This window comes from Pseudorca crassidens, chromosome 9 (genome assembly GCF_039906515.1).
Source record: "Pseudorca crassidens isolate mPseCra1 chromosome 9, mPseCra1.hap1, whole genome shotgun sequence".
Taxonomy (NCBI): Eukaryota; Metazoa; Chordata; class Mammalia; order Artiodactyla; family Delphinidae; genus Pseudorca; species Pseudorca crassidens.
Genome location: NC_090304.1, coordinates 92,131,613 through 92,147,292, shown reverse-complemented (window position 1 = coordinate 92,147,292; position 15,680 = coordinate 92,131,613). Strand labels below are relative to the sequence as shown.

General features: G+C 38.0%; 2 protein-coding genes across 2 annotated transcripts in view; one reads left to right on the top strand and one right to left on the bottom strand.

Moving 5' to 3' along the window:
* Positions 1-5,910, bottom strand: part of LOC137229726 (NXPE family member 2-like) — a gene marked incomplete at its 5' end in the record, with an annotated part of 31,937 nt that extends 26,027 nt beyond the window's left edge. Inside the window, 1 exon segment of the mRNA XM_067747673.1 lies at positions 5,785-5,910. Coding sequence (XP_067603774.1) covers positions 5,785-5,910 — 126 coding nt within the window.
* Positions 5,911-9,408: 3,498 nt separating this feature from the next.
* Positions 9,409-15,680, top strand: part of LOC137230882 (NXPE family member 4-like) — a 74,901-nt gene continuing 68,629 nt past the window's right edge. The window contains exon 1 of the mRNA XM_067751091.1: positions 9,409-9,565. The gene's annotated coding sequence lies outside the window, so the exon portion shown is untranslated. The remainder of the gene's footprint in view (positions 9,566-15,680) is intronic.

Sequence of the window (15,680 nt, the reverse complement as noted above, 5' to 3'; positions counted from 1 at the left end):
GCACAAAACTTATGCATCTGTTAGGTTACATGGCAAAAGGAAATTAAAATCAAAGGTGCAGTTAAGGTTGTTAATCAGCTGACCTTAAAATAGGGAATACTGAATTATCCTGAGTTATCCAAGTGGGTCAAAAGTAACCACAAGAGTCCTCAAAAGTAAAAAAGGGAGGCAGAAGAGGGAGAACCAAAGAGATGGTGGTGTGAGAAGAACTTGGCCCAAAGTTGCTGGCTTTGAAGATGGAGGAGTCAGAGAAAACAGACGAGCTCTAGAAGCTAGAAAAGGCAAGGAGATGAACTCTCCCATAGAGTGTCCAGAAGGGTGTGCACACGGCCAGCACCTTGATTTTAACCCAGTGAGGTTCATTCTGGAATTTTGACCTCAAGAAACATAAGATAATACATTTGTATCATGTAAGCCACCAAGTTTGTGATAATTTGTCACAGCAACAGTAGAAAACTAATACAATTATAACTACTGTTTTAAAGTTTTTGATAATTTCAACATCTACATTATCTCAGGGTTGGTGACTTTGCTTATTCTCCTGCAAGTTGTAATTTTCCTCATATGCTGAATAGTTTTGGCTTATATTTGGATATTTTAACTACTGTGCTATGAGATCCTGGATCTTGTTTAAACCCTAAAGATAATGTTGATTTTTTTTAAATCAGGCAATCGATCTAGTTAGGTTAAGCCATAAATTCCAACCCACCTTTTGTGGGCTCTAGTTTCAAGGTCTGTTCAGTTCTCAAAACCTTTGGCTGTACTGTTTGAATCTGTCCCATGCATGTAACATCCAGTGGTCAGTCTGGGACCTGGGCAATGGTCCAGTCTGTAACTGAATTCCCTAAGTCTTCAGTGTGCTATTTAGGGTAAGAGTGACACTTGCTAAACTCAGAGTTGAGCCCAGATGTTCATCCACCACTTTATGGGATAACTCTTTTGAGCTTTGTCTTTGCAATCTCCCCAAACCTTTCCCATTCTATGGGATCCCTACTTTTGGTCTTTCAGCCAGACAAACGGGGCAAGAAGAAGGTTTCTCAGCCTGAGTGGGAAACCTAATGTGTTTCCCTAGAATTCTTGTGGCACCTGAGATCAGGCAGGAACATTTGGACAAGGTCTGATAAAGGCAAGCTGACCACCACCTGAGGTTCTAAACTCTTAAGGGAAATATGGTTTGTGTAAGATTCAGTGTGTAATGAGATTTTTAACTTGAGCAGTAGTATAGCAATGAGGGACAACCTAAACTTTTTATTTTTAGACAATTGTAAATTCACATGCAGTTGTCAGAAATAATAGAGAGACTCCATATACCCTTTATCCAGTTTCCACAGTGATAACGTCTTGTAAAACTGTAGTAAAATATCACAGCCCGCATACTGACACTGAATATAGTCAAGATACTGAACATTTCCATCACCACCAGCCTCCTTCATGTATCACTTTTTAGTCACACTTACTTCCTTTCCAGGCCCATCCCTCCTTAATCCCTTAACCCCTGAAAACCATTTATCTGTTTGCCATTCCTCCATTATTTCAAGTATATTATGCAATGGAACCACACAGTAAATGAACCATAAATATGAGTGAAGAAAAACAAATAATTTTGTGCCTGACCCTTAAAATGAGTCATATAAAGGGGAAAGTCTCTTTAAAATAGTAGTAGCAGGATTCAATAATAATTCAATAATAGTAGATCAGGATTCAATGCTCAATTCCTCTTAGCCCATTGCCTCATTCTTTTAACAACCTGTTTCAAATATATTTTTTTCAAATATAAATATTAGGGGTATATATATTTCAAATATATATTAGAGATAAATATATAGTAAATATATATAAATATATAATTCAAATATGTATATATTTCATATATATAGACACTGATACATACAGTATTTTTCAGAAAACTCTAAGATCTTTTGTTTTCCATGATACATCTGACCAAATATCACTAATTACTACATAATCTTATCCATCATTTTCTAGTCATTGGTACCTTCTACTCATTGCCTGAAAATTTTGAAGAAACTGACTTATAGTCTTCATCATTAAAAATCCTGATATCCTCCAAGTAGTCCTCAATGTCCAGGAGGCAACTCCTCTAATACCTAATTGTTTTTGATCCTTAACCTCAGCTTTAGAATTCTAAAAGAGTAGTCATATGGCAATTCAACTTTCTGTCACCCTGCCCTACTTAATTGTACCATAGCATTTTTTTCTGCTTCCAATTTTTTTCTGTTAACTTCTTTCCATAAGAATTTAAATGCATTCACGTATCTCTCATATTAAAAAAAGAACTGCTCTACTAACTTTTGCTTATTCCCTATCCCTACCCAGTTAAACTTCTCAGGAGTTCTCGTCAATCACTTTCTTTCCTACCACTCACTTCTCAGACCAGTGCTTTTTTTGTTCCTCGGGGCAATAGCACTAACAACTTTTTTTTCTTTTTTAAATTTTTATTGTTGATTTACAATGTTGTGTTAGTTTCAGGTGTACAGCAAAGTGAATCTGTTATACATATATCCACTCTTTCTTATATGCTTTTCCCATATAGGCCATTACAGAGTATTGAGTAGAGTTCCCTGTGCTATACAGTAGGTCCTTTTCTTTTCATTCTGTAGCTCACTCAAGGAGTTGTCACAGACACCAATGAGTTAAGCTGCCATTTATATTCTGATGATTCCTAAATCCATTTTCCTAAACCACGTCTTTCTTAGCTTCAAATTTCTATATTCAAGTCTACTGAAGAAACATTTCCATTTAGATGACATAAAAGTACCTCAAACATAAACTGTTCATATCTAAACTTACTTTTTTTCCCCAAAACTACTTCCCCTACTCTGTTCTATACTTCAGTGAATGGCATCACCAGCCATGTACTTGTACATATCTAGAATAATTTCTGCTTAATTCCACCTCCTCACCCCCTCACCACAGTCAATCTATTTCTGTCAATTCTATCTCAAATTCATTGACTTTTCTCCAACCTCATTGTTAGTACCTTATTTCAGGTCACCATTACCTCTCACCTGGATCACTAAACAGTCCTTATTTTGTAATTTAACAGTTATTTATTAGGCACCTACTATGTGCCAGCCATTGTTCTAGGCACTTGGGATATACCAACAAATAAATATAGATAAAAATCCTTCCCTTATGGAGATCACCTTATAGCAGGTCAAGATAGACAATAATCAATGAACATAAATAAGTAAATTATATAGTATTTTAGAAAGTTAAAAGTCAAGCAGAATGAGGGAAACACTAAGAGGTAGGGTGGGGGCTGTTTCTAGTGCTAAATAAAGAGGATGACATTTGAGCAAAAACCTGAAGGAAGAGTGTTAGCCATGTGAAAACCTGGAGGAAGAACGGGCAGAGGAAACAGCCAGTGCAATGCCGTGGGCCAGGCTTTCTGTACCCTTTAATAAAAATGCCTGACCGAGACACTGTGCCAGGAAGTCTGGGCCCTGCCATGTTCCCACTGAAGTGGGGAGCATGGCATTTTTATTTTAGAAATATAATCTTAGACTCCTGAACATAAAGATGATGTCCTATATCTCTGTATCCCTAATACCTAGTTCAGCCCTGACACACAATCTATACTCAACAAACGTTTGCTGAATGAATGATTAGAGCAGGCCTAGACTGGGAGCCAGGGAAATTAATTAGAGGACTATTTCCACACCATAGATGAGAAATGACAAAGGACTGGACTAAAGCAAGACTCTGGGGATGGAGATAAATGGATAGATTTGAGAAAGATTTAGGAGGTAGAATTTGTGAGATTAGTGGCTGATTGCTTGTGGAGAGAGTTTTGGCTTGGTTGACTAATGGGCTGTGGCAACAGAGGAGAGAGAGAGAAAGAGCAGAGAATTTGTTTCTGTGTGATCCTGTTTTGCCAAGGAGGGTGTTGAAGAGGAGCATTAACTCAGTGTGCTTTTCTTTGTGTTGGTAACACTAGTGGAACTGAGGTGGAGATAACCGATGAACGTATTGAATAGTGGGGCACAGAAGAGATCTCAGCTCTGGAAGTACATAGGCAGTGATTCTCAAACTTCAGTGGACGTGTGAATCAGCTGGGGGACTTGTTAAAACTTGATCATTTTATTTTTTTATTGAAGTATAGTTGATTTACAATGTTGTGTTTCTGGTGTACAGCAAAGTGATTCAGTTATATATATATATTCTTTTTCAGATTCTCTTCCATTATAGATTATTACAAGATATTGATATAGTTCCCTGTGCTGTACAGTAGGTCCTGCTGTTTATCTATATTTTTTTTGGCTGCGCCACACGGCATGCTAGATCTTTAGTCCCCCAACTAGGGATCAAACCTGTGCCCCCTGCAGTGGAAGCACAGAGTCTTAACCACTGGACACTCTATTGTATATATAGTAGTGTGTATCTGTTGATCCCAAACTCCTAATTTACCCCACCCCCGACCTCACTTTCCTCTTTGGTAACCATAAGATTGTTTTCTATGCCTGTGAGCCTATTTCTGTTTTGTAAATAACTTCATTTGTATCATTTTTTTAGATTCCACAAATAAATGATATCATATAATATTTGTCTTTCTCTGTCTGACTTGCTAAAGTGAACTTAGTATGATAAACACTAGGTCTGTCCAGGTTTCTGCAAATGGTATTATTTCATTCTTTTTTATGGCTGAGTAATATTCCATTATATAAATGTACCACATCTTCTTTATCCATTCATCTGTGGATGGACACTTAGGTTGCTTCCATGTCTTGGCTATTGTAAACAGTGTTGCTATGAACATCGGGGTGCATGTATCTTTTCTGATTAGAGTTTTCAAAACTTCATTATTTTAGTCTCAAGTCCAAAGATTTCTTTTTAGTAGCTCTGGAGTAGGGCACAGGAATCTGCATTTTACACACACATGCACAAACACAGGTGTTCCAGTGCAGAGAGTGTCCAGACCTCACTTTAAGAAACACTAATATTGTTGGTGGGTGAGACCTGAGCCTATGAATTAAAGGGTACAAGCATGAACGAGAAGAGGATTGATGGAAGAAATCTAGAAAACACATATTTACAGAGAGGGCTCACAGAGAGAAAGCTTCTGAGCTGTGGTTTGAGAGCTCTACTATTTATCAGTTCACATCATTGTCTGAACATCCTAGATTTGTGGTCCTTCTTGTTTGGAGCTGAGGGTTTGTATTAGACAAAGGTGAAATAGATACTTTGAAAAGAAGTTGGGTTCAAATTTAGAGGAAGGTTGAATGGCTAACTAAGGAGTTGATCTCCTCAGCGCTACCATCTGTGAAAGCCATTGGTGAAAGTTTTTGATCAGGTGAAGAAGATGATGAAAGCAGAATTTTCGAAAGATTGGATTTGTACTAAATGGTTGAGAAGAGGAGAAAATAAAGCAAAATCAGTTTTTTAAAAAGACTGCAGAAAGGGAAAATCAAAAAATGTGAACTGAACTATGTAAAGGATTTTTCAAAACCCTGTGAAAAAAGCAGGGGCTGACACAGAGATTTAATTGGATTGGAGGCTCAGAGGCCAAGGTCGGAGAGAATGTTTAGAAGGGATGGTTAGCAGGGCCAGACACTACAGAGACAGCAGTAAATCCACCTGCCACTAAAAAAAAAAAATAATAATAGAATACATGGTGTCAAAGGAATAACTGCTGAACAGAGGGCCCTCTCATCCACATCTGTTGCTAAGATAACATGCTTTTAACTTTTAATTCTTGCATTGATCACACTGAGCATTCAAAGTCACCCTTTCTGAAATTCTGAAAAAGGAAACAATTCCTACCTTTTCAAAGTCTTTGGAAGAGAAGTAAATGACCCAGAAAACCAAGATAAACATCAACATCAGCAGTAATTTACAAGCTACAGCATTTGGAAACAAAGCAAGAATCTTGTAAGAGAGGACAGGAGAAATAATCACACGTTAAAAAATCAAATAAATATAACATTGCTGTGTATACCTAGGTTCCTCCTCAGTACTTTTCCAGAATAGGGTTATGTTCTGTACAACTGCTCTCTTCTGGGTTTCCAGGAAATTCCATCATATGTTCTATTAGAAATCAGAAACAACTGTCCTCCCCAAAGCAGAGAGCTGAACTGGGTGAGGCAGGAAAGAACTCCTGGTTCCTGACTCTCAGATGAACTCTTTCGTTTGGAGTCACATCAGGGCTCTGAGCCTTTTCTCTCATGGAGGGCTCAGCAGGTGTACTAAGGTTTTAGTGACTGTTTACCCTAAGAAACACTTTTTTTCTGTTGCCTTCTGATGAATTCTGGTCTCTAAATCTCTCTCAGATACACACACACACACACATACACACACACGCACGCACGCATGCACATACATATGCATTATCTGGTATCCACTCTCCCTGGTCTTACATGCTTCTGGGGGCTTCCTTCTAAATCTCCCCTTTGTTTTCTTAGGCAGCTTGTTTCCACCTCAGGTTTTTAATCACCTCATGCTAAAGTAGTTGAGAAACATTGCCATAAAGGGCAAGAGTGTATTCTTTAGAGAAGGTCATTGTTGAGTGGCCAGAATTTTAGTTTTTGTTTTGCAAACCCAGAATACCAAAAGTATGTGCCAAAGAGTTAAATTACAGCAGTGTTTCCCAAACTTCTTTTTCCTGGGACCCACAGTAAGAACATCATATCAAATCTCGTTTCAGGGCACACACACACACACACACACACACACACACACACACCAAAGTTTCATAAAACAATCCTTATCCTTACTGCATGCAATGTACTGTGATATTTTCTAGTTATTCTATTTTACTCTATACTACTCTATTCCATTTTTAAAGTATTTTTCATGCCCAAATAAGATAATTTTACTATCCCCTAAAGGGTTGCAATGCACCATTTGAAAAGCACTGACTGGTCTATCGTTCTCCCTCCTGTCTGTCAGTATGGTACCTATGGATGAATATCTCCTCCATCATATTCTCATATTTTCTCACAGGAATTACAGCCGGCCAGAGTTTCTTTGGATAAAGCAGTCTTTGCGTTTACTTCGGGACTGGAGTCTCCCTATAAGCTTCACTGATGAAAAGCTGAAATGCCATTTGTGGCCAGAGTGTGCCAGGTAGAATCACAGCCCTCCCCAGCGATGAACTGCCCCTGCTCACTCCACAGAGCCAGGGAAAGAAGCCAGGAGGGAGTTCGTTTTAGAGAACGGACATATCTAATCCCAGCGCACGGTCACCTTTGGTTGAGGTCTTACGTAGTTGTTTATTTACTTATTTACGTAGTGAATTTCCTTTGCTTATGCCCTCGTTTCGCTGTCATGTGGAATTAGTCACTTCCACAGTAGCAGAAGTATCAGAAAAACTGGAAAAAAGGAAAACAGAAGTCCTCGTCCACGGTTCTTGAATGACTGAGATTTGATTTGGCTGGTTCTTCTCAACATTTGGAGTGTGGTCTTTTTTTTTTTTTTTTTTTTTTTTTTTTTTTTTTTTGCAGTACACGGGCCTCTCACTGTTGTGGCCTCTCCCGTTGCGGAGCACAGGCTCCGGACACGCAGGCTCAGCGGCCATGGCTCACGGGCCCAGCCGCTCCGCGGCATGTGGGATCTTCCCGGATCGGGGCACGAATCCGTGTCCCCTGCATCGGCAGGCGGACTCTCAACCACTGCGCCACCAGGGAAGCCCTGTAGTGTGTTCTTTGTAAACACTTTCCCTTGGTCTAAACAACTGCATCCATTAAGCACTCCAACAATGATGATTTAAATTAAATCTCAGGGGACTTCCCTGATGGTCCAGTGGTTACGACTACTCCGCGCTTCCACTGCAGGAGGCGCATGTTGGATCTCTGGTCAGGATACTAAGATCCCTCATACGACGGGGCGGGGCGCAGCCGTGGCATGAATGAATCAATGAATGAATAAAATCAATCTCAGGCCATAAGAGGAGGAGCCATAAGTCTAAATCTCACTGCACCCTGCATCTGTAACAGGATAGGAGAGAATCCAAAAGAGCAAATTCTATGGACGTGGGGAATCATTGTCACTAACAGTGGTAAAGTAGTCACAATGCAGCCATCTACCAGGTGGCCTGTTACCACCATATTATATCAGCCATGCTCAATTTGCATTGCTCTGCATGGAGATAGCTATAGAGATAGAGATACCTAGGTAGAGATATGTATATAGATATACATATGTATATTTCACATATATGATATATGTATGTACATATAACATTTGTTTGTTTGCATCTGTACCAATCTGTCCAGGCATGTATCCATATAACTGTATGGATATCAGGGCTGTGATCACAGCATGCTTAAGATTGGCACAGAGATACAGTAGATAATTTCTAAAGGAATGTATTGAAAGAAAAGAGATATAGATCCCGGCAGTCCTTCCCCACACCTTATAAGGCATGTTTCTCTCTACTGCCTTGTACTACTGTATTGTGACAATGATAACAGTGGGTCCAGTATCCTTAAAGTAAACCCTAAAAGCCTTCTCTCTTGTGTAGAACTAAGTGAAAATACTTGGCTCCCTAAATCTTTGATGATAAATGTGTGCTCTGAGCCACAGCATAATTACCACAGCCCCATAGATAATAGCATAGTAAACAGACACATGCTTTGCACCCCTAAAATACATAATTAACTCATTTTGTTTTCATAAGACTTGCTGAGCTAGTTAGGACAAATACTACCACGCCAGTGTAACAAAGAGCCTGGGATATGGAGAAGGGCTACAAAAGTGGCCTGAGGTCACCGTGTCAGCAATTGAGCTGAGGCTAGAGCTTCCTTGACTTGTGAGGGCATGCAGCCCACAGGAATGGGCATGGTGGTTTCAGGGTATGGCTCCGCATCCTGGAGACTCATTTGAGAAGAAATAAATGTAGTGAAGGAAAGCTGATTTTTGGTTGACATAACAATCTTGGCTTTTACTTCTCAAATTAAAAATTATTGCCCAAAGGCGTGGGTAGTATGAGGCCACATTTGCGGGAAAGAGGGTACTTAGGTACTCCAAGCGTACATTTTCCAATAGTGTTAATTTTACTCAATGATTTGGTGTGTGGGGGGGGTTGATTAAAGCCATTTAATTGGTAAATAACTTAGACAACTTTGTCAATTTAAACTGCAGCATACCCCTTGGGAAATGCAACATTGGCATAAAGATTTTTTAAGATAAAAGAAAAGATGGCCAAGGAATCTTAATCCCTTAGCAGGGTCTTTTTTTAGCCACATGCATAGGCCCTGGGAGGTTGAAATCTATTCTAGTCTGCTTTTGGAATACATTCACAGAGAAGTTTGAGCTAAACTCAGAGAACTTCCCCTGGCACACACTCAGGAAACTATGAGGAAGTGTGAGTGTGCTGCCAACACCCTTGTGGGAGAGGTTGCCTTGACCTCATGAACATAAACCTCCAGTCTGGGAACAGTGGGGGAAGGCAACGAACATTTGCTCTAGGCAGAACATTAAGAACCCACTCCTGATATTTCCATCCATTTGGACGGACCTTAATGATTTTTTATAAGAAGGTAGCCAGTCTCCTCTTCCTGTTTGAGAAAGCCTGACTTGGTCTAGTGCCGCCTGGACAGTGTAGGTAAGCTTCTCTGATTCTGGGGTTCAGTATTAGAAAGGCCGCTTGCCTACAGATATAAGACACCATCTCCAATTACAGCATTCTTATAAGTAACAGTGAATTTTGGGGTGAGGCACTGTTCTCCATTTGCTTTTTTCTAATTCCTCAATTCATTCAGAACTCAGCCTACAAAAAAGACTTTATTAGTACCCCTTTTAAAAAGCATGGATTTCCTGAGTACTGTGTGCTATCGATTACACGATGCTGGTGGTACATCGTCTCATTTAATTTTCATAAATTGGAGAGTTAGAAAGCATCATCCCCAATACACAGATGGAGAAAGGGAGACTCAGAAAAGTAAAATAATTTGCTTATTCTTTCTTTTTTTTTTTTTTGCTTATTCTTGTATAAGTCCATGTCTAGGCCTGAGTCTAAGCTCAGAGGAGAGGAATATAAACCATGGCCATGGACCAAATCTGATCTGTGACCTATTTTTGTAAATAAAGTGTTTCTTGGAAGACAGCCATTCCCATTTGCTTACATATTGTCTAGGGCTGCTTTTTCCCTGAAACAACACATTTGAGTAATTGTGACAGAGATCATATGACCCAAAAGACTGAAATTTTTACTATCTGACCCTTGACAGAAAAATTTGCCTATGACCCCCAGTCTAGGCAATCGAATAACTTATTAGATTAGTAAAAGTGAAAAAGTGCGGAGGCTACAGGAAGAAAAGGAGGATGTCCTCACTAACGGGAGTAGTGAAGTGGCAGAGAAATTATGGCTAATGACGAGCTGTTATTACGGTGGTGTAAAGAGGAAGATCACTGGATTGAAAAGACAAGAAACTATGAGGATTTAGATGTCAGAGGTGTCACCCATGTGACTATTAAAAACACACAGAATGAGAGCAGGATTTGGGGTGGGAAAGAGGGTCGTGAACTCAATACTAAAATCTTTTACAATGTAAGGGAAAGATTGATAGATGGCAAATCAAAAAGAGTGGTGATGGGTATTAGCAGAAGAGAATGATCCTCAAAAAGAGGAGGAACTCCACAGAAGAAGGTGGAGATTGAATTACTTGAAAGCAGCTCTGTTGATGGCAACCCTCATTGTCCACTGGATCCTTGCCACTTATATGGAAATACCTGATACTCAGTACCCACGTTAGGCCATCAGAGGTCATAGTGACCTACCAGCTGACATGTCCTTTGGTATCACTAACAAATTTCTAGGCATTTTTATTTAAACTGTTGTTAAAAGTTGCTTGCATGTCTTGACTATTCTAAACAGTGCTGCAATGAACAATGAACATTGAAGCATTCTTTACAATAGTCAAGACATGGAAACAACCTAAATGTCCATTGACAGAGGAATGGATTAAAGAAGATATGGTACAATACAATGTAATATCACTCAGCCATAAAAATGAATGAAATAGGGCTTCCCTGGTGGCGCAGTGTTTGAGAATCCGCCTGCCGATGCAGGGGACACGGGTTCGTGCCCCGGTCCGGGAAGATCCCACATACCCCGGAGCGGCTGCGCGTGAGCCATGGCCGCTGAGCCTGCGCATCCGGAGCCTGTGCTCCGCAACGGGAGAGGCCACAGCAGTGAGAGGCCGTGTACCACAAAAAAAAAAAAAAAAAAAAAAAAAAAGAATGAAATAATGCCATTTGCAGCAATATGGATGGACTTAGAGATTATCATACTAAGTGAAGTAAGTCAGACAGAGAAAGACAAATATCATATGACATTACTCATATGTGGAATATAATTTTTAAAATGATACAAATGAACTTATTTACAAAACAGAAACAGACTTACAGATATCAAAAACAAACTTCTGGTTACCAAAGAGGAAACGTGGTGGGGAGGGATAAATCAGGAGCAAGGGATGAACATGCACACACTGCTGTGTACAAGATAGATAACTAACAAGGACATACTGTATAGCGCAGGGAACTCTACTCAATATTCTGTGATAACCTATAAGAGAAAAGAATCTTAAAAAATGAATAAATGTATATTTATAACTGAATCACTTTATTGTGCACTTGAAACTAACACATTGTAAATCAATTATACTCTCATAAAATTAAAATTTTAACAATAACAACAAAAAGGCATTTACCAAGCATCACAGCATCTGCTGCTCCACCTGCACAAACTTCAATGAGAATCTGCAAGCAAATAAAAAAGCATGTGTTTAACCAAAAAAAAAAAATTGTTGTTAAAGGGAATGTATAGGAAGGAGACCTTTGAGATGACATTTGAGAATCTCCCCATTTCCAAATGCTACTGTCACATACAGCTTTCCACATAAAATATTCACATAACACTATGAGAAAATAACAAAGCAGTGCCAAAATGTGGATTCTGTGCCCTTGGCTCCTACCATCAGCATTTATGTGAACCCCTTCTCTGCACCAACCTCATGGTGGACTGGCTTAAACTCTAACTTTAGAAAGACTACAAGTAATTGTATTTAATGGATTTTGGGGGTGTTCAGGTATAAACAAAACCAAGAATGGTTTTCATTCTATGTTTCATGTTTAGTACCATTCAACCCCAAACAGAGTGCACTGATTTTCCCTCAATATGTTTCTAGTATGTGATGCATTCCAGTGTTTGAACATATATCCCACATAACAGTATTTAGTTTTGTTTTAACAGCTTTATTAAGCTATAATATCCATACCATAAAACCCATTCACTGACTTTTAATAAATTTACCTAATTATGAAACCATTACCTAAAATCAATTTTAGAACATTTTTATCATCCCCAAAAGATCCCTTGTCTCCATATTCAGTCCCTTCTTATTCCCACCTCCAGCTTCAGGCGACCATTAATCTGCTTTCAGTCACTTGGTCTTTTCTGGACAATTCATATAAATGTAATCATTCAATATATGGTCTTTTATGTCTGGCTTTTTTTTTTTTTGCTTAGCATAGGTTTTGGAGGTTTTTTCTATGTGGTAGCATGAATCAGTACTTCATTCATTTTTATTTCTGGACAATATACCACTGTCTGGATAGACCACATTTTATTTATCCATTCATTAGTTTATGGACATTCAAGTTGTTTCCCCTTTGGGGCTCTTATGAAATAATGCTGCTGTAAACATTTATGTAAAAGTTTTTGTGTGGACATATGTTTTCATTTTTCTTTCATTTTCATACCAGGAGTGGAATTTCTGGGTATATGGTAACTCTGTGTTTAACATTTGGAGGAACTGTCAGGAAATGCACCACTTTATAGTTTCACTAGCAAAGGATGAGGATCCCAATTTCTCCACATCTTCACGAACACTTGGTATTATCTATCTTTTTCATTATAGCCATTCTAGTTTATCTGAAGTGGTCATTTTGATTTGCATTTCCCTCATGACTAATGCTGTTGAACATCTTTTCATGAGCTGATTGGATTTTATGCATCTTCTTGGGAGAAATGTTTATTCGTATCTATTGTCTATTTTTTAATTAGGTCACTTGTCTTTTTATTATTGAATTGTAAACGTTCTTTATCTATTCTATGTACAAGCCCTTGATTGTCTATATTATTTGCAAATGTTTTCTCCCATTCTGTAGATTGTCTTTTCATTTTTAAATGGTGTCATTTGAAACACAAAACATTTTAATTTCAATGAATTTGAAATCTTTTTTTTTCTTTTGTTACTTGTACTTTTGGTCAAATCTAAGAAGGCTTTGTCTAACCTAAGGTCACAAAAATTTAATCATATATTTTCTTTTTTTATTATTGAACTATAGTTGATGTACAATGTAGTGTTTATTTCAGATGTACAGAAAAATGATTCATACATATGCATTTCTTTTCAGATTCTTTTCAATTATATATTTTCTTTTTAAGAGTTTTGTAGATTTGTTGTAACATGTAAGTCTATAATCCATTTTGAGTTAATCTTTGTATATGGTGTGAGGAAGTGTTCCAACTTCATTGTTTTGCAAGTGGATATCCAGTTGTCCCAGCATCATTTGTCAAATAAACTATTCAAACTATTCTTTCCCCACTGAATTGTCTCAGCACTCTTGCCAAAAAGCAATTGATTATATTTGTAAGGGTTTAATTTCTGAACTTTGAATTCATTCCATTGATCTATGAGTTTACTCTTATACCAGTACAACACAGGCTTGATTACTGTTACTTTTCAGAACGATTCAAACTGGGAAGTATGGATTATCTGAAGTTATTCTTATTCAAAATTGTTTTGGCTATTCTGGGTCCCTTGCATTTTCATACGAATTGTAGGATCAGCTTATTAATTTCTGCAAAAAAGCTATTTGATAGCAATTGTGTTGAATCTGCAGATCAGTTTGGAAAGAACTTCATTCTAACAATATTATGTCCTCGGATCCATGAACATAGGATGTCTTTCCATTTTTTTTTTTTTAGGAGTTATATAATTACTTGCAACAATGTTTTGTAGTTTTCAGAATATAAGAATTTCATTTATTTTATTAAATTGATTCCTAAGTATTCTTTTTGATGCTACAGTAAATAGAATTGTTTTGTTAATTTCATTTTCAAATTTTTCATTGATAATTTATAGAAATACTGTTGGTTTGGGCATATTGATCTTATACTCTGTAACTTTGCTGAACTCATTTATTTTTTCTAATAGTTTTTAGTGAATTGCTTAGGATTTTCTATATGGAGTGTCATATCACCTGCAAATAGAGATCGTTTTACTTCTTCCTTTCCAATCTGAATGTCTCTTATTTTTCCCTGCCTAATTGCCCTGCCTAGAACCTCTAGTATGATGCTGAATGACAGTGTTGAAAGCATGCATCTTTTCCTTTTTCTTTATCTTAGGGGAAGCTTTCAATCTTAAACCACTAAGTACAGTCATCCCTCAGTATCAGTATTGGTTTCAACACCCCCTCATCCCCCACTTCCCACGAACACCAAAATCCACAGATGCTCAAGTCTTGTACACTCAGCCCTCCATATCTGCAAATGTAAACCCATGGCCACCTGTATGACGTTAGATAGATGATAGATAGATAAATAGATAGATAGATAGATATGCTTGTTTTATGGCATAGTACATGTTCTTTCCTGGAAAATATTACCCATGCACTTGATAAGTATGTGTAATTTCCTTTGTTGGATGAAACATTCTATAGATATCTGTGAGGTCTAGTTGGTTTATAACATTGAAGTCTTATATTTCCTTGTCAGTCTTCTGCCTAGTTGTTCTAACCATTGTTAAAGTGGGATATTGAAGTCTCCATTATTGTTGAATTGTCTATTTCTCCCTTTAATTCTGTCAGTTATTGTTCCATGTATTTTGGAGCTCTATTATTAGATGCATATATTTTCCTAATTGCTATATATGCATGATGGATTGACCCTTTTATCATTAGAAAATGTTCATATTTATCTCCATTAACATTATTTGTTTTAAAGTCTATTTTGTCTGGTATTGGTATAGCAACTCTAGCTTTCTTATCACCGCTATATGAATGATATGTCTTTTGCCATCATTTTACTTTCATTCTGTTTGAATCATTAAGTGTAGTGTAGCTACTTTGTCAGCACATATTTGGATGTTGTCTTATTAACCAATCTGGCAGTCTCTGTCTTTTTTTTTTTTTTTTTTAACATCTTTATTGGGGTATAATTGCTTTACAATGGTGTGTTAGTTTCTGCTTTATAACAAAGTGAATCAGTTATACATACACATATGTTCCCATATCTCTTCCCTCTTGCGTCTCCCTCCCTCCCGCCCTCCCTATCCCACCCCTCCAGGCTGTCACAAAGCACCGAGCCAATATCCCTGTGCCATGCGGCTGCTTCCCACTAGCTATCTACCTTACTACGTTTGTTAGTGTGTATATGTCCATGATTCTCTCGCGCCCCGTCACAGCTCACCCTTCCCCCTCCCCATAACCTCAAGTCCGTTCTCTAGGAGGTCTGCGTCTTTATTCCTGCCTTACCCCTAGGTTCTTCATGACATTTCTTTTTTTCTTAAATTCCATATATATGTGTTAGCATACGGTATTTGTCTTTTTCTTTCTGACTTACTTCACTGTGTATGACAGACTCTAGGTCTATCCACCTCATTACAAATAGCTCAATTTCGTTTCTTTTTATGGCTGAGTAATATTCCATT